The following is a 20411-nucleotide window of genomic DNA, read 5'->3' as shown; positions in this document are numbered from 1 at the left end:
TCTGCAGCGGAATCCCCGACTCTATGGCCGGGGATGCCGCTACAGGAGAAGTGCATGACTACACTGTCCATATATGGACACAGCAAAGTCACGTACTTCTGCAGCGGAATCCCCGACTCTATGGCCGGGGATGCCGCTACAGGAGAAGTGAGTGACTACACTGTCCATATATGGACACAGCGAAGTCACGCACTTCTGCAGCGGAATCCCCGACTCTATGGCCGGGGATGCCGCTACAGGAGAAGTGCATGACTACACTGTCCATATATGGTCACAGCAAAGTCACGTACTTCTGCAGCGGAATCCCCGACTCTATGGCCGGGGATTCCGCTACAGGAGAAGTGAGTGACTACACTGTCCATATATGGACACAGTGACGTCACTCACTTCTGAAGCGAATTCCCGACCTGTGGCAGGGAATTCCTCTTCAGGAGAAGTCAGTGACTACACTGTCCATATATGGACATTGAAGTCAGTGACTTCTCCTGGAAGGGGGGGGGGATGGGTGCAACCTACAGGGGGCTGTGTGGGATCACCTACAGGGGACTTGGTGGCATCACCTACAGGGGGCAGGGTGGCATCACCTACAGGGGGCAGGGTGGAATCACCTACAGGGGGCAGGGTGGCATCACCTACAGGGGGCAGGGTGGGTGGCATCACCTACAGGGGGCAGGGTGGGTGGCATCACCTACAGGGGGCAGGGTGGGTGGCATCACCTACAGGGGGCAGGGTGGGTGGCATCGCCTACAGGGGGCTGGTGTGTGGCATCACCTACAGGGGGCTGGGTGGCATTACCTACAGGGGGCTGGGTGGCATTACCTACAGGGGGCTGGGTGGCATCACCTACAGGGGGCTGGGTGGCATCACCTACAGGGGGCTGGGTGTCATCACCTACAGGGGGCTGGGTGGCATTACCTACAGGGGGCTGGGTGGCATTACCTACAGGGGGCTGGGTGGCATCCCCTACAGGGGGCTGGGTGGCATTACCTACCAGGGGGGCTGTGGCATTACCTACAAAGGGCTGTGTGTGGCAACAAATTTAAATGAAATTCATCCGATTTTAAAACGGACAGGGAAAAAAACGGATGCAAATCGGGTCCAAATCGGCCGGTAAAAACGGCAACTCGGCCCGGAACGGAATCGGAACGGATGCAAATCGGATGCAAACCGGCCGGGAAAATCGGCCAAAAACGGCAGATTTTCCCGGCCGACACTCGGACCCTGTCGTGTGAATGAGGCCTTAGTATTCGTAAACAGCACTAGAAAGAAGAAAGAAGTGATACATGAGGACCAATGTATTAACCCCTTCCCGACATCCGCTGGATATATAGCGCACGTCGGGAGGGCGAGTATGGAGCGGGCTCACGGGCTGAGCCCGCTCCATAGAACAAGCACAGCCCGCTCCATAGAACGAGAACATCGGCTGTATCTTACAGTGGACACTTCAGTGTAATTTCAGCAAAAATATATGTAATTTGTGAATTTCACTTCTACATTGCTTTAATTCCTGTGAAACGCCTAAAGGGTTAAAACACTTTCTGAATGCTGTTTTGAATACTTTGAGGGGTACAGTTTTCAAAATGGGGTGATTTATGGGGACTTTCTAAAATATAAGGCCCTCAAAGCCACTTCAGAACTGAACTGGTCCCTGTAAAAAAAGCCTTTTGAAATTTTCTTGAAAATGTGAGAAATTGCTGCTAAAGTTCTAAGCCTTGTAACATCCTAGAAAAATATAAGGACGTGAACAAAACGATTCAAACATAAAGTAGACATATGGGAAATGTTAACTAGTGACTATTTTGTGTAGTATTACTATCCGTCTTACAAGTAGATACATTTAAATTTCGAAAATGAACATTTTTGACAATTTTCACAAAAATTTGGAGTTTTTCACAAATAAATTGAATTTATCGACCACATTTTTTTACTAACATAAAGTACAATATTTCACGAGAAAACAATCTTAGAATCACTTGGATAGGTAAAAGCATTAACGAGTTATTACCACATAAATTGACACATGTCAGATTTGAAAAACATTGTCTGTGTCCGCAAGGTCAAAACATGCTGTGTCCTAAAGGGGTTAACAAGAGACGAGCAGTGACTGAAATGAATTATTATATGAATTATTATATGAGAGACTACTAGTATACCAGTTAACAAAGGAGGGGATTGCCTGCAGACAACCAAGCCCAATTTCCCAACTACCGATTAATAGTAGAACAAACTTTATTAAGCTACGTATAGCAAGACAGACCACATAGAATTGTATTAAAATTATCACTACCTAAGACCGGACATCAAGGTAGATAACCTGTATGAGTACAGGCATATGAAGTAATAGAAATAGGAACACGGATTCCTATCATTAGCAAGTTAAATTGTTAAATTGACTAATAGGTGGACAGTAAGTCCGGTCAGCGGTAGGTATTAAAATCTTGACAGCCCCCCCGACATGTTTCGCTACAGAGTAGCGTCCTCAGGGGTACACGGGGCTAATGGCGGCGCGGCAAAAGAAAATCTTAATATGGACCTGTCACATGACGTATCAGAGGGTGTGTCGGCAAAACGACCAATGACATTGAAGAAAGCTGGCCAGCCGTTCAGAAGGAACGACCGAGAAATAGGAGAGCAGATAAGGTACACCAATGAGGAATAGGATACGGCGCATGCGCATCCACAGTAAAGAGGGACTTAGTGCACATATTGTATCTTAGCCCATAAGTATCCAAGAAGGATTATCGGCGCATGCGCTGATGAACAGTTTACGACTTAGTACCTGCATCAGGGCTTAGTCACAGCCAATGTCTGCAGGTTAGTAAGTTAGAAAAGCAAAACTTATTATCGACGGTCTCGCATGAGACAAGCGCAGGCACATCAATAAGGTATACGGACTTAGAACAAAAGAGGAGCCAATTCCTATAGGAGCTGAGAAGACGTGTATCTAAACATCTTAGCACCATTAATTGTAATGAAGACACTACTCTCTCAAGACATATCCATGCATTCCATGAGGGTAACCCTAAGCTGCTTAAGTTTTGGGGTATCACTCAGATTAAAATGGGCCCTAGAGCGGGCAATCTCGACCGTAAACTCTTGCAAGAAGAGGCACAGTGGATTCACCGTTTGAACACCATGTCTCCCTCAGGTCTGAACGAGGGATTTACCTTCAGTGCGTTTCTATGACTCTATGTCAATATTTCATTTTTACTCTTATGCTGATTTTCTTGGATATATAATAAAGCCACTATTAGTTTCTTACCTGTCATATACCGAATAACTTACACTTTTGTTACGAATTTAAATTGACCATACACACCTAAATGTGATGGTCTCAATACGTTATCTACAATTGATTCATGACATTGACCACATGGTTATGGCGGTTTATTGTCACCGACACTATGTATTTTTTACCCTAGCTCTATTAAATCTTCAAATGGACCATATATTCCTTCCTGGGGTTCCTCGAATTGTGTCATGGTTTCTCGACTAGTACTATTGTCTGAATGCTAATTCTACTATTCTAAATACTTACCATACTATTATATAGGAATTGGCTCCTCTTTTGTTCTAAGTCCGTATACCTTATTGATGTGCCTGCGCTTGTCTCATGCGAGAACGTCGATAATAAGTTTAGCTTTTCTAACTTACTAACCTGCAGACATTGGCTGTGACTAAGCCCTGATGCAGGTACTAAGTCGTAAACTGTTCATCAGCGCATGCGCCGATAATCCTTCTTGGATACTTATGGGCTAAGATACAATATGTGCACTAAGTCCTTCTTTACTGTGGATGCGCATGCGCCGTATCCTATTCCTCATTGGTGTACCTTATCTGCTCTCCTATTTGTCGGTCGTTCCTTCTGAACGGCCGGCCAGCTTTCTTCAATGTCATTGGTCGTTTTGCCGACACACCCTCTGATACGTCATGTGACAGGTCCATATTAAGATTTTCTTTTGCCGCGCCGCCATTAGCCCCGTGTACCCCTGAGGACACTACTCTGTAGCGAAACATGTCGGGGGGGCTGTCAAGATTTTAATACCTACCGCTGACCGGACTTACTGTCCACCTATTAATCAATTTAACAATTTAACTTGCTAATGATAGGAATCCGTGTTCCTATTTCTATTACTTCATATGCCTGTACTCATACAGGTTATCTACCTTGATGTCCGGTCTTAGGTAGTGATAATTTTAATACAATTCCATGTGGTCTGTCTTGCTATACGTAGCTTAATAAAGTTTGTTCTACTATTAATCGGTAGTTGGGAAATTGGGCTTGGTTGTCTGCAGGCAATCCCCTCCTTTGTTAATTGTATATTGTGCCCGCCAACTACCTGGGGTCTCCCCTATGCCTTGTACTAGTATACCAGAACCCAACATGAAGCTGTAATGTGACAATCTTTTAGGGCATTTTCCTTAATTGTATAAAGTTAATTGAAGACAACATATGAGATGCTCAGGCATCTTGATCAGAGGAATGAGCATAGCGCTGGCTTTATGCAAATAAGCTTTCCTTGTTCAGCCAATAAGCAGCGCTGAGAGGCATCATCTGACCATCCGGTAAGGTGATTGCTCTTGGAGCTGCAGACTGGCTGAGAACATCATCTGCAAAGAGCTCTAGTTACAGTATGCTCGCCCCTCCCCATCAGGAAACCATTTTATGGGTGCAATTCCACCCACTAGCAAATAATTATTTGAGTGGGGCTACTTAGCGCGCCAGCTCAGATTTCAACTGTCGTAAGACTTCTGTGCATTTTTTCTTTTGGTTCCGTGTCTTTCAATTTGATATATTTGCAACACAACAGTCACATGAAAATCTCATGAAAATTGCATGCTAAATGTATTTAACTGCAACTGTTGGGCTACAAAATGTTTGCCTGAGCCCCAACCTTAGGTCGGTTTCCCACGTAGCGTAAATGCTGCGTAATTTCCGCAACGGAATAGTGTGCGGAAATTCCGCAGCAGTTACAGTAGCAGCAAAGTGAATAAGATTTAGAAAATCTCATGCCCACGCTGCGGCTAAAAATCGCAGCGTAAACGTTAAAAAATTGACCTGCGGTGTGGAATTTAATTCCGCAGAATGTCAATTAATGTTGCGTTTTTGTTGATTTTCTATTACGGATTTTCCCCACTGAATTCAATGAAGATGCAAAACCTGCAACAGAAAACCAAGTTTGCGACTTTTGTGTCATAATCGCAGAGATTACGCCACAAAAATCGCAACTCCGGAAAAAATAAATAACTCATACTTACCCAGAACGCCCTCCTTCTTCCTGCAGTTCGGCCTCCTGGGATGACGTTTCATCTCATGACACCGCTGCAGCCAATCACAGGCTGCAGCATCACATGGCCTGCAACGTCATCGTAGGAGGCCAGACCACACGCAGAGAAGATAGAAGAGTATGAGCGCTTTCTTCCGCAGCGGAAATTCTGTTTGAAAAACCGCACCACAATTCTGCGATTTTTCGGATGCATTTACTGCAGTTTCCAGGTCGGACACGGTGCGTTATTTTTACGCAGCGTATCCCACCCTTGGGAACCCGGCCTTAGGCTTCATGCACACTAACATGCTTTTGCGGCCGCAATTCCCCCAAAAATGCACAGGAGAATTGCGGCCCCATTCATTCCTATGGGGCCAAGCCTGGACCGCAGAAAGAATGGGCAAGCCTTATTATGGTCGTGTTCTGCGGTACAGGCTCATTGAAAATAATGCATGGCCCGCATTTGCAGGCGGCTCGCGGGTGACAGTCCGCTGCCGGCCGACCCGACAATCACTGCCGTGCACATGGCTACAGTCGTGTGCATGAGGCCTTAGGCTCTTTTCATTCAAAGAGTGGATTCACACTTCGCTAAATCTTGCAATGCAAAGGGTGACGTTTACCGCAATTCCACGGAAAAAGTCGAAACAAAATCTGCATGTTAGACGTGCGAATTTTGCAGCGGATTCGCTGCAGACAAATCAGTGGTGTAAAACTACGCCCTGGGTCAACCTTACACGACAGAATTCTGTGCAGCAAAGTGGATGAGATTTAGAAAATCTCATGCCCACGCTGCAGAAAAAAATCCGCAGCGTAAACGTTAATAAATTGACCTGCAGTGCGGAATTTAATTCCGCAGCATGTGAAATTATGTTGCGTTTTAGTTGATTTTCCGTTGCGGGTTTTCAATGGGGATGCAAATCCGCAACAGAAAGCCAAGTATTGCGACTTTTGCGGCGTATTCACAGCGATTACGCCGCAAAAAACGCAACTACGGAAAACAAAAAAAAAACATACTTACCCAGAATGCACTCCTGCTTCCTGCAGTCCGGCCTCTTGGGATGATGTTTCATCCCATGTGACCGCAGCAGACAATCACAGGCTGCATTGTCTCATGGCCTGAAACGTCATCGTAGGAGGCCGGACTATGCGCAGAGAAGAGGGAGGGGTCAAGTATTAACTTATTTTTTCAAGCGCTGCTTTCCGCAGCGGAGATCCCGTCCAAAAAACCACACCACATGGTGCGATTTTTCGGACAGAATGCACTGCGGGTTCCAGTTTGGATATGCTGCGCAGTATCCAACCCGTGGGAACCCGGCCTTATGCTCTGTTCACATCTGCGTTGAAGGCATCATTTTGAGTTTACGTTGCAGATTATGCAAATGGCATAAAAAAAACGTGCAGCATGCAGCACTATTTTTTCCAGTAAAATGACGGACACATGACAGAAGGCCCATGAACAGCGTTAAAGTCAATTGAGTCCGTCAGGCGCCATTGGTGTCTATCACGTGAGGGATCCAGCACTGCCGTAGCCTTAAAGGTATGTCTGTTTGGTGACAGATCTTTAATGTAACATGGCTACATAAATTAGTGTGTCTGTTTACATACAGTGCATGCATGGACGAGGAATACAAATGTTTTCCCTCTGTGGACGCCCTCCATGTAAACAAACAATACAGTCTCTATAGCCGTGGTCCTGAGACCAGAACTTAGACACTGAATTGCTGCCCTTAACAGCCAATTGGAGCTCAGCTTTCATTTTGTAAACTGCACTGGTAAAATTAAACAAGCATTCTCATTGGTTGCTATGGGCAAACAGTAATTATTTTTTTGCAGAGGCTGTTTTGATCCACAAGGCCCAGTATTTTATGATTAATGAGCACATCCTATGAAGTCTTCAATATAATTCTGTAGTCTCGAAGGTCACCTGTAGCCTACAAAAAAATAAACAGACAAATATAAATTACTACTCAGAATTCTACATGGCATTCACGCAGTACACATAAACCATTCATTTGTGGAAGGATGACTTTAAAATATAGCTGACCATTTAGAAATCCTTATACCACAAACATGTGAAGCATCACACACATACAATTTTTTTTTTAAATACAAATGTGTATTAGTGTGTGATTATAAACTCTCTAAATACATTTCATTTTTTTACTTTTTTTACTTTTTTTTTAGATACAGCTTCTCTGTATTCCCTATACAGAGCAGCTGTATCTAATGCTATCCACTGAATCTGTCAGTCCCGCGGACCCAACCAGCGGGTCTTGCGTGTCTCTGAATATGCAAGATCCACCTGTAAACTATCACATCTAAGTTCATATATGATAGTTTAAGGGGGGATTCACACGAGCGTGTATTCGGTCCGTGCGGGCCGCGTAGTTTTCACACGGCACGCATGGACCAATACAACTCTATGGGGCAGTACAGACAGTCCGTGCTTTTTGCGCAGCGTTTGTCTGCTGCGCAAAAAGCGCGACAGGTTCAATAACTTTGCGTATTTCGCGCATCACGCACCCATTGAAGTCAATGGGTGCGTGAAAACCACGCAGGTTGCACAGAAGCACTTCCGTGCGAACCGACTGAAACAGTGCACCAGCTGTCAAAAGGATGAATGTAAACAGAAAAGCACCACGTGCTTTTCTGTTTCCGAACATCCAAACGGAGTGTCTTTGCGATGAGCGAAGCCGGACAAGCGAACCGAACTTCACCGGGTTCGGCCGAACTCATTTTGGCCGAACCCGGCAAAAAAATTATCGGTACGCGACATCAGGAGATAGTCACTGTCCATGGTGCTGAAAGAGTTAAACTGTTTCAGCGCCATGGACAGTGACTTCCGATCCCAATATACATAAGTTATACATAAGTTCTGACTTACCGATAACTCCCGGCGTCTTCCTCCAGTCTGACCTCCCGGGATGACAATTCAGTCCAAGTGACAGCTCCAGCCAATCACAGGCCAAGCACAGGCTGCAGCGGTCACATGGACTGGCGCGTCATCCAGGGAGGTGGGGCCCGATATAGAGAGGCGCGTCACCAAGGACGCGTCACCAAGGCAACGGCCGGGAAGTTCTCGGTAAGTACGAACTTTTTCTTTTTTTTCAACAGGTTTTTCGATATTGTGTTCGGCATTCACTGTCGAGGGTGCTGAAAGAGTTAGCTCTTTCAGCACCTTGGACAGTGACGGGCGTCGACTAGCCTCATCTCTATGATGGCGGCTGCGCGAAAATCACGCAGCCGCGCATCATACACGGATGACACACGCAGCTGTCAAATGGTTTTTGCGCGCGCAAAACGCTGCGTTGTTTGCGCGCGCAAAAACGCAACGTCCGTCTGTTTCTGCCCTAAAGGTGGATCCTGCGTATACAGGCAGGAACAGCTGTCACTGTACCTGTCAAGTTCGCGGGACTGACGGATTCTTTGAAAAGCAGAGCAGCTGCATCTTAAAAAGTAAAAAGAATGTTTCATAAAATGTATTTATAAAGTTTATTAAACACACACAAATACACATTTTTATTTAAAAAAAACAAAAAACAAAGACACTTTCAAACATTTACATAGCCTATAAGCTCATTGTTGATTATGTTGTATTCCCCAAAATTCCATACAGCGCATATTATAAAACAGTCTCCCATTACAACACATCTAGAATATTACAAATATCTCGCTATGCACAAGTGCTACAAAAATCTCAGTAGTTATCCTGAAAGATGGAATACATTAAAAAAACAAAAACTGCTCCCTTAAACCTTATTCAGACGAGCGTGCCTGTGTTGCGTTTGCAAAAAAACTGCGTATTTCATGCATTTCAGTTCAGTGTGGCATCAGTGTTCCCGTTTTTTTCCCCCTCATCATTTCTTTAGCAACCGGTACGTGAAAAACACGGTCCTGTGAATAGCCCCATTGAATTGCATAGGTCTGTGTGCTGTCCGGTTTTTTTTTAACGGACAGCACACCGACGTATACTACGCTAATCTGAGTCAGGCCATAGGGTGTGCACACAGGTTGTGGTCAAATCGCAATTTTTCCTAAGATTTTCATGAAATCGCCGCGAAATGCAGCGATTTTGTGAAAGACTCCTGAGATTTATCAACCAATCCAATACTATGATATAATAACTTACCAGCATATCCAATCTGTGCTTACTGACCAACGCAGACAGGGAACACAGCCCCGCTATAAAACACAATTGTGGGCTCATTCATATGGTGCATCACCAGTCCATATTGAGAGGCAGTCAACTTTATTAAAAACATATATAGAATGAATGGGACTCCTGCCGAACAATGCACACCGATGACAAGCAATGCTTCTGATTATAAAGACACGTTACATCCCCTGGACATAGGTGTGTGCTACATGCCAGCTATGCCGAAATGCCGTGTCCCACCTGTGCATGGAACGCTACAGTATAAAACTAGGGGGTCGAGGAAACTTTGCTTTTTTGACAGACCAGTCCATAATTTAGACAAAATAGACGAGGAGACAGCACTTCCAAAATATGTCAGCTTTTTAATCACCCGTGCGACGTTTCAGTCCAGCAGGACTTTTCTCAAGCATAGTGAACACAGCAGTACAGGAGTATTTAAGGACTCACAGAGTCAACAGTAATAAAAAATGTGATTAATACAAAAACAGTTTAAAAGGATCTGTGTATAATAAAGCAGTGTAATTTTAAATCACAATCAGACCACCTAGGTGCTTATGCATAGAACTATATAAGTTTTAAGGGACTGGTACATCAATAAGCAGTCCGGATAAACAAAAAATAATAATGAATAACAAACTCACCAAGTGTGTGTATAATCAAAAACGATTACAGGATATTGTATCAAGATGCCAGATGGAACTACTTCTAATGGATAACGGCGTCCTGGAAGTCCAGATATCCACGTGTATAGGTTGAATAACATTCTATACTTCCTGTATTCAAAATGTGCATACTCTCGCGAGACTATGCTAATTAGTTCCTGCACATGTGCAGTGCATCTAGTGACTGCACGGCGGCCATTTTGGAAAGTGGCAATGACGAACATTAGAGGAAAATAGGGAAAAATTGTCAGTATCATTTAAAAAGGGGGGGGGGGGAGAGAATACTCTATAGGACAACTAGGAGACGCGCCCGACATTCCTGGGTAGTCTCCCCCACATATAGCAACTTGCATGGACACTGTAAAACATAAATGACATGAGATGATGCACATGTCAGAAAATGTTTAATGGGGTAAGTCTTGCCATTAGTCGGATGAACCAACGTGTTCCCTTTAATCATATTATTGCAATTGACGCAATTAAGACACGGGAAACATCCCAATTTTTTGGGAGCCAGAGTCAACTGGCGGTTCATTTGAAAGGATCCGACATCAGCATGAACAAGACGATCCCTTAGATTTTTTTGTCGTCTAAATGCCATCCTAGGAGGACAACCAAATTCAGGACCAGATTTAGTAAGATTTGTAAAAATATGCCACTCCTGGCGAATAATACTAGAAACTCTATTACTAATATCTGAATATGTAGAGACAAAAGTTAATCTATCAGATGATTCTCGTCTATGTGGTATAAGCAATTCTTCCCTAGTGATGGTTTGAACTCTGTCCCTCTGTTTTTGTAAGAGGGACAAAGGATATTTACGTCTGGCAAATTTGTCACTCATTTCATCTAAACGTAATGTAAGTTGTTGGGGTTCAGTCACTATACGTTTAACCCTTAACATCTGACTAAAAGGTAAGGATGTTTTATTACTATATATACATATACATATTTTTTTATTATTATTACAGATTCGATTTGTTGAATGGACTGCTTTCTCTGGTTTTCGGAATCCTGCGAATACATTTCTTCCTGTGGCGACCATATTTGTGAAACATGTGTGGCTAGATATAATAATTTTTTCCATACGTATGAGGCCAAGGGATATAAATATATATTGTCATTTTGGTGGGAGTAGACATTTTTTGTGAGATTATGTGGGACATATACTCAATGATATTGGTTTACACACACACCCTGTCAGAATGTTTATACATTAGCATGTGTGTGCTGTTTTTTACAATTTAATACTGATCAGTATATCATTGTCCCTAACTCCTAGTTGTCCTATAGAGTATTCTCTCCCCCCCCCCCCCTTTTTAAATGATACTGACAATTTTTCCCTATTTTCCTCTAATGTTCGTCATTGCCACTTTCCAAAATGGCCGCCGTGCAGTCACTAGATGCACTGCACATGTGCAGGAACTAATTAGCATAGTCTCGCGAGAGTATGCACATTTTGAATACAGGAAGTATAGAATGTTATTCAACCTATACACGTGGATATCTGGACTTCCAGGACGCCGTTATCCATTAGAAGTAGTTCCATCTGGCATCTTGATACAATATCCTGTAATCGTTTTTGATTATACACACACTTGGTGAGTTTGTTATTCATTATTATTTTTTGTTTATCCGGACTGCTTATTGATGTACCAGTCCCTTAAAACTTATATAGTTCTATGCATAAGCACCTAGGTGGTCTGATTGTGATTTAAAATTACACTGCTTTATTATACACAGATCCTTTTAAACTGTTTTTGTATTAATCACATTTTTTATTACTGTTGACTCTGTGAGTCCTTAAATACTCCTGTACTGCTGTGTTCACTATGCTTGAGAAAAGTCCTGCTGGACTGAAACGTCGCACGGGTGATTAAAAAGCTGACATATTTTGGAAGTGCTGTCTCCTCGTCTATTTTGTCTATCTGATATTGGGGACCACGGATCCGGTCCTATTGAGGCGTGCACCCACTTGTGGTCCAGTGCTGTGGTAATTTTCTGCTTTGGATATATCCAGTCCATAATTTAGTCCTTTTCGAGTTAGTGGTATAAAGCAGATTTGCACACATGAAATAAAGTAATGCATTATGTAACTTTCACACAAGAAAGTAGTATAATACAAAGAAGTGTGATGAACTATATCATGTGTAGAACACAAAGTTGAGTAAAAATGAAGTAGTGTGTTTCCTGTAGTACAAAGTAATGTGATCATTCTGGTAAACATGAAGAAGTAACGTGATGTCCTGAATGACCTGTACTATATAGTAATGTGGTGCCCCCTGGTACATATAAAGAAATAGTGTTAGGTCCTGAGTCACCTGTAGTCACCTGCAGTACACAATAATGTGAAACACTTGGTAAACATGACAAAATAGTGTGATGTCTGGATTAACGTGTAGTACGCATTAATGTGATACCCCTGGTATACATAAAAAAAGTAATATGATATTTTTCCATTACCTGTAGAATACAGTAATATGATGTCCCCCAGTGCAAATTAAAAACTATTGTGATGTCGGAGGATATGTTGGTATAAATAAAGAAGTAACGCAATGTCCTCAGTCAGCTGTAGTATACAGTAATGTCATACACCTAGAACACATAAAGATGTAGTGTGATGTCCTCAGTCAACAGCAATACGCAGTAATGTGATACACTGGTACACATGAAGTAGTGGGATGCCATGAGTCATCTGTAGTATAGTCATGAGATGCCCCCTGGTACACATGAAGTAGCGTGATGTCCTGAGTCACCTGTAGTATAGTCATGAGATGCCCCCTGGTACACATGAAGAAGTGTGATGTCCTGAGTCACCTGTAGTATAGTCATGAGATGCCCCCTGGTACACATGAAGTAGTGTGATGTCCTGAGTCACCTGTAGTATAATCATGAGATGCCCCCTGGTACACATGAAGTAGTGTGATGTCCTGAGTCACTGTAGTATAATCATGAGATGCCCCCTGGTACACATGAAGAAGTGTGATGTCCTGAGTCACTGTAGTATAATCATGAGATGCCCCCTGGTACACATGAAGAAGTAGTGTGATGTCCTGAGTCACCTGTAGTATAATCATGAGATGCCCCCTGGTACACATGAAGAAGTAGTGTGATGTCCTGAGTCACCTGTAGTATAATCATGAGATGCCCCCTGGTACACATGAAGAAGTAGTGTGATGTCCTGAGTCACCTGTAGTATAATCATGAGATGCCCCCTTGTACACATGAAGTGGTGTGATGTCCTGAGTCACCTGTAGTATAATCATGAGATGCCCCCTGGTACACATGAAGAAGTAGTGTAATGTCCTGAGTCACCTGTAGTATAATCATGAGATACCCCCTGGTACACATGAAGTAGCGTGATGTCCTGAGTCACCTGTAGTATAGTCATGAGATGCCCCCTGGTACACATGAAGTAGTGTGATGTCCTGAGTCACTGTAGTATAATCATGAGATGCCCCCTGGTACACATGAAGAAGTGTGATGTCCTGAGTCACCTGTAGTATAATCATGAGATGCCCCCTGGTACACATGAAGAAGTGTGATGTCCTGAGTCACTGTAGTATAATCAGGAGATGCCCCCTGGTACACATGAAGAAGTAGTGTGATGTCCTGAGTCACCTGTAGTATAATCAGGAGATGCCCCCTGGTACACATGAAGAAGTAGTGTGATGTCCTGAGTCACCTGTAGTATAATCATGAGATGCCCCCTGGTACACATGAAGAAGTGTGATGCCCTGAGTCACCTGTAGTATAATCATGAGATGCCCCCTGGTACACATGAAGAAGTGTGATGTCCTGAGTCACCTGTAGTATAATCATGAGATGCCCCCTGGTACACATGAAGAAGTAGTGTGATGTCCTGAGTCACCTGTAGTATAATCAGGAGATGCCCCCTGGTACACATGAAGAAGTAGTGTGATGTCCTGAGTCACCTGTAGTATAATCATGAGATGCCCCCTGGTACACATGAAGAAGTGTGATGCCCTGAGTCACCTGTAGTATAATCATGAGATGCCCCCTGGTACACATGAAGAAGTGTGATGTCCTGAGTCACCTGTAGTATAATCATGAGATGCCCCCTGGTACACATGAAGAAGTAGTGTGATGTCCTGAGTCACCTGTAGTATAATCATAAGATGCCCCCTGGTACACATGAAGAAGTAGTGTAATGTCCTGAGTCACCTGTAGTATAATCATGAGATGCCCCCTGGTACACATGAAGTAGTGTGATGTCCTGAGTCACTGTAGTATAATCATGAGATGCCCCCTGGTACACATGAAGTGGTGTGATGTCCTGAGTCACCTGTAGTATAATCATGAGATGCCCCCTGGTACACATGCAGAAGTAGTGTGATGTCCTGAGTCACCTGTAGTATAATCATGAGATGCCCCCTGGTACACATGAAGAAGTAGTGTGATGTCCTGAGTCACCTGTAGTATAATCATGAGATGCCCCCTGGTACACATGAAGAAGTGTGATGTCCTGAGTCACCTGTAGTATAATCATGAGATGCCCCCTGGTACACATGAAGTGGTGTGATGTCCTGAGTCACCTGTAGTATAATCATGAGATGCCCCCTGGTACACATGAAGTAGTGTGATGTCCTGAGTCACTGTAGTATAATCATGAGATGCCCCCTGGTACACATGAAGTGGTGTGATGTCCTGAGTCACCTGTAGTATAATCATGAGATGCCCCCTGGTACACATGAAGAAGTGTGATGTCCTGAGTCACCTGTAGTATAATCATGAGATGCCCCCTGGTACACATGAAGACGTAGTATGATGTCCTGAGTCACCTGTAGTATAATCATGAGATGCCCCCTGGTACACATGAAGAAGTAGTGTGATGTCCTGAGTCACCTGTAGTATAATCATGAGATGCCCCCTGGTACACATGAAGTAGTGTGATGTCCTGAGTCACCTGTAGTATAATCATGAGATGCCCCCTGGTACACATGAAGAAGTGTGATGTCCTGAGTCACCTGTAGGTATAATCATGAGATGCCCCCTGGTACACATGAAGAAGTGTGATGTCCTGAGTCACCTGTAGTATAATCATGAGATGCCCCCTGGTACACATGAAGTGGTGTGATGTCCTGAGTCACCTGTAGTATAATCATGAGATGCCCCCTGGTACACATGAAGTAGCGTGATGTCCTGAGTCACCTGTAGTATAGTCATGAGATGCCCCCTGGTACACATCAAATAGTGTAATGTCCTGAGTCACCTGTAGTATAATCATGAGATGCCCCCTGGTACACATGAAGTAGTGTGATGTCCTGAGTCACCTGTAGTATAATCATGGGATGCCCCCTGGTACACATGAAGAAGTGTGATGTCCTGAGTCACCTGTAGTATAATCATGAGATGCCCCCTGGTACACATGAAGTAGCGTGATGTCCTGAGTCACCTGTAGTATAATCATGAGATGCCCCCTGGTACACATGAAGTAGCGTGATGTCCTGAGTCACCTGTAGTATAGTCATGAGATGCCCCCTGGTACACATCAAATAGTGTAATGTCCTGAGTCACCTGTAGTATAATCATGAGATGCCCCCTGGTACACATGAAGAAGTGTGATGTCCTGAGTCACCTGTAGTATAATCATGGGATGCCCCCTGGTACACATGAAGAAGTGTGATGTCCTGAGTCACCTGTAGTATAATCATGAGATGCCCCCTGGTACACATGAAGTAGCGTGATGTCCTGAGTCACCTGTAGTATAATCATGAGATGCCCCCTGGTACACATGAAGTAGCGTGATGTCCTGAGTCACCTGTAGTATAATCATGAGATGCCCCCTGGTACACATGAAGAAGTAGTGTGATGTCCTGAGTCACTGTAGTATAATCATGAGATGCCCCCTGGTAAACATGAAGAAGTGTGATGTCCTGAGTCACCTGTAGTATAATCATGAGATGCCCCCTGGTACACATGAAGAAGTGTGATGTCCTGAGTCACCTGTAGTATAATCATGAGATGCCCCTTGGTACACATGAAGAAGTGTGATGTCCTGAGTCACCTGTAGTATAATCATGAGATGCACCCTGGTACACATGAAGTGGTGTGATGTCCTGAGTCACCTGTAGTATAATCATGAGATGCCCCCTGGTACACATGAAGAAGTAGTGTAATGTCCTGAGTCACCTGTAGTATAATCATGAGATGCCCCCTGGTACACATGAAGAAGTAGTGTGATGTCCTGAGTCACCTGTAGTATAATCATGAGATGCCCCCTGGTACACATGAAGTAGTGTGATGTCCTGAGTCACTGTAGTATAATCATGAGATGCCCCCTGGTACACATGAAGTGGTGTGATGTCCTGAGTCACCTGTAGTATAATCATGAGATGCCCCCTGGTACACATGAAGAAGTGTGATGTCCTGAGTCACCTGTAGTATAATCATGAGATGCCCCCTGGTACACATGCAGAAGTGTGATGTCCTGAGTCACTGTAGTATAATCATGAGATGCCCCCTGGTACACATGAAGAAGTAGTGTGATGTCCTGAGTCACCTGTAGTATAATCATGAGATGCCCCCTGGTACACATGAAGAAGTAGTGTGATGTCCTGAGTCACCTGTAGTATAATCATGAGATGCCCCCTGGTACACATGAAGAAGTAGTGTGATGTCCTGAGTCACCTGTAGTATAATCATGAGATGCCCCCTGGTACACATGAAGTAGTGTGATGTCCTGAGTCATCTGTAGTATAGTCATGAGATGCCCCCTGGTACACATGAAGTAGTGTGATGTCCTGAGTCACCTGTAGTATAATCATGAGATGCCCCCTGGTACACATGAAGAAGTGTGATGTCCTGAGTCACCTGTAGTATAATCATGAGATGCCCCCTGGTACACATGAAGAAGTGTGATGTCCTGAGTCACCTGTAGTATAATCATGAGATGCCCCCTGGTACACATGAAGACGTAGTATGATGTCCTGAGTCACCTGTAGTATAATCATGAGATGCCCTCTGGTACACATGAAGAAGTAGTGTGATGTCCTGAGTCACCTGTAGTATAGTCATGAGATGCCCCCTGGTACACATCAAATAGTGTAATGTCCTGAGTCACTGTAGTATAATCATGAGATGCCCCCTGGTACACATGAAGTAGTGTGATGTCCTGAGTCACCTGTAGTATAATCATGAGATGCCCCCTGGTACACATGAAGTAGTGTGATGTCCTGAGTCACCTGTAGTATAATCATGAGATGCCCCCTGGTACACATGAAGAAGTGTGATGTCCTGAGTCACTGTAGTATAATCAGGAGATGCCCCCTGGTACACATGAAGAAGTAGTGTGATGTCCTGAGTCACCTGTAGTATAATCATGAGATGCCCCCTGGTACACATGAAGAAGTAGTGTGATGTCCTGAGTCACTGTAGTATAATCATGAGATGCCCCCTGGTAAACATGAAGAAGTGTGATGTCCTGAGTCACCTGTAGTATAATCATGAGATGCCCCCTGGTACACATGAAGAAGTGTGATGTCCTGAGTCACCTGTAGTATAATCATGAGATGCCCCCTGGTACACATGAAGTAGCGTGATGTCCTGAGTCACCTGTAGTATAATCATGAGATGCCCCCTGGTACACATGAAGTAGTGTGATGCCCCCTGGTACACATGAAGTAGTGTGATGTCCTGAGTCACCTGTAGTATAATCATGAGATGCCCCTTGGTACACATGAAGAAGTGTGATGTCCTGAGTCACCTGTAGTATAATCATGAGATGCCCCCTGGTACACATGAAGTGGTGTGATGTCCTGAGTCACCTGTAGTATAATCATGAGATGCCCCCTGGTACACATGAAGAAGTAGTGTAATGTCCTGAGTCACCTGTAGTATAATCATGAGATGCCCCCTGGTACACATGAAGAAGTAGTGTGATGTCCTGAGTCACCTGTAGTATAATCATGAGATGCCCCCTGGTACACATGAAGTAGTGTGATGTCCTGAGTCACTGTAGTATAATCATGAGATGCCCCCTGGTACACATGAAGTGGTGTGATGTCCTGAGTCACCTGTAGTATAATCATGAGATGCCCCCTGGTACACATGAAGTAGTGTGATGTCCTGAGTCACTGTAGTATAATCATGAGATGCCCCCTGGTACACATGAAGTGGTGTGATGTCCTGAGTCACCTGTAGTATAATCATGAGATGCCCCCTGGTACACATGAAGAAGTAGTGTGATGTCCTGAGTCACCTGTAGTATAATCATGAGATGCCCCCTGGTACACATGAAGACGTAGTGTGATGTCCTGAGTCACCTGTAGTATAATCATGAGATGCCCCCTGGTACACATGAAGAAGTAGTGTGATGTCCTGAGTCACCTGTAGTATAATCATGAGATGCCCCCTGGTACACATGAAGTAGTGTGATGCCCCCTGGTACACATGAAGTAGTGTGATGCCCCCTGGTACACATGAAGTAGTGTGATGTCCTGGTGCACAGAGGGATGTAGCGCATTATTCTCATCAGCACCCACAGTGCTATGTGGCCAGTGTTGATGAATGACACTGACCTGGATGGGACATGGTGATGGTGTCATTGCCGAATCCCACGTTATAGATGAGTACAGCCGAGGCGTTGTGCAGGGCGGCATGCCGGATCTTATCCCTACACGTGCAGTTCCCTATAGGGATCAGGGCCACCCATCTCCCAGCGTGGGCTGGCACCGGGAACTTAGCTGCCGGGTCACAGGCCAGCCTGTCCTGCAAGGAGGGCATCACCGCCATGCCCCAGGCATCATCCTTGAGGGAGTGCTCCCCGTACCTCCCGCACTCGCTCTTCTCCGTCCTGTTGGTGCCGCTGGCCGGGTCATGGTAGGTGATGTTGACGAAGGCCGTGTACCACTCCTCCTTCTCCGCCACCGTGAAGTCCATGCAGAGCAGATGCACGAAGCAGTAGGAGAGCAGCCAGGTGGAGAGCGCCAGGCTGCGGCATGCCTGGATCAGAGACATTGCCATTTTTATTTGCCCTGCTCTCCAGCTACTCTGCCTGCTGCATATGTCACCGCCGGAGACGTGCCGCTCATTGGCTGCTGCGGCTGGAGCGCCGCTCTCTCCCCCGCCGCCGCCTCCTCCGCTCTTCTCTGCTGCCCGGCGATGCGATCAGCGGCGCGGACAGTTATGTCATGGCGGCTCCTAGATAGTATTCCGTGCTGGCACAGAAGGAGCCGTGCAGGGCACCGCAGCTTTTGTTTGGGTCCTGCCTGTGTCTGCCCTCCTTCTCCACTCAGCTTGTAGATATGTGACATAGGAGGAGGAGCCTAGCGTGTGTCCGCAGCCTGCCAGCTTTTTCACTGGGGGGGCACCGTTACAGGGTAACAGTATAGACATATAGGCACAGTGCCTGTCTATGACACTTCTCTACAAGTGCCACCACTGTCCTATTATTTCCTCTAGCTGGATGTAGAGGCGACAGTACATGGAATTCTGGAAATCATTCAGACTGAGAAATGACAGATACTCCATCACCTGTTTATAGGTCTGCTGGCTGCATGACATGTTTATTTATTTCCTATTTTTAATGATATAGCGCCAACATATAATTCCAGAGCACTGTAGATAGAATTGATCCTCTGACATCAGTCACTGTTGTGCTTGGTCCAGATATCTTTGGACTAGGGATGTCACGATACCAGAATTTGGACTTCGATACCGATACTTCGTTTAGTATTGCGATTTCGATACCAATTCGATACTTTTCCAACAATAATAAAAAAAAAAAAGTTATTCCGTTTTCTGATGTGAGGCGCGAGGTGTGATTCATTTTGAATGTGCCTCACATTAATAGTAATTAATCCCATCATGTTTCTCATAACGGGTTAATGCGTAAGGTACATGATGGGGTTAATTACTATTAATGGGAGGCACATGGAGGTTAAATTCATCACACCTCGCGCCCCCCAATAAGTGATGGAAAGCAGTTTTCATTTTATTTTTTTACAGCGTACACATCATAAATGATGCAAAAAAATTGTTGTGCAGGTTATTACGGCCGCGCCAATACCCAATATGTGTGGATGTTTTATGTATTGAGACTTATTTTAATGTTTATTGTAAAAAAGGTGTATGTGTATTTTTTTTATTTAATATTATTTTATGTTTTTACTTTATTTTTAAACTTTAATGTACTGGCATATATCTATATTACAGTACATTAGCCTGTGTACAGATAGTACACAGGCAGTTGTTAGGACATACCTAAGTATGCCCTAACAACAAGGAATATGGTAGGACTGCCCTGGGGTCCTTCAATGGACCCTGGGCTGTCTGCCCATATATGGTATGTCCTTCAATCGCGTC

The 20411-nt window shown here is 44.5% G+C and overlaps 1 protein-coding gene across 1 annotated transcript in view; it reads right to left on the bottom strand.

Annotated features, from left to right (window-relative positions):
- Positions 1 to 19338, bottom strand: part of RNF150 (ring finger protein 150) — a 239106-nt gene extending 219768 nt beyond the window's left edge. The window contains exon 1 of the mRNA XM_075860413.1: positions 18626 to 19338. Coding sequence (XP_075716528.1) covers positions 18626 to 19070 — 445 coding nt within the window. The 5' untranslated portion in view covers positions 19071 to 19338. The remainder of the gene's footprint in view (positions 1 to 18625) is intronic.
- Positions 19339 to 20411: the final 1073 nt, after the last annotated feature.

Source organism: Rhinoderma darwinii, chromosome 1, assembly GCF_050947455.1.
Source record: "Rhinoderma darwinii isolate aRhiDar2 chromosome 1, aRhiDar2.hap1, whole genome shotgun sequence".
Lineage (NCBI taxonomy): Eukaryota > Metazoa > Chordata > Amphibia > Anura > Rhinodermatidae > Rhinoderma > Rhinoderma darwinii.
This window is presented reverse-complemented; position numbering and strand designations above follow the sequence as displayed.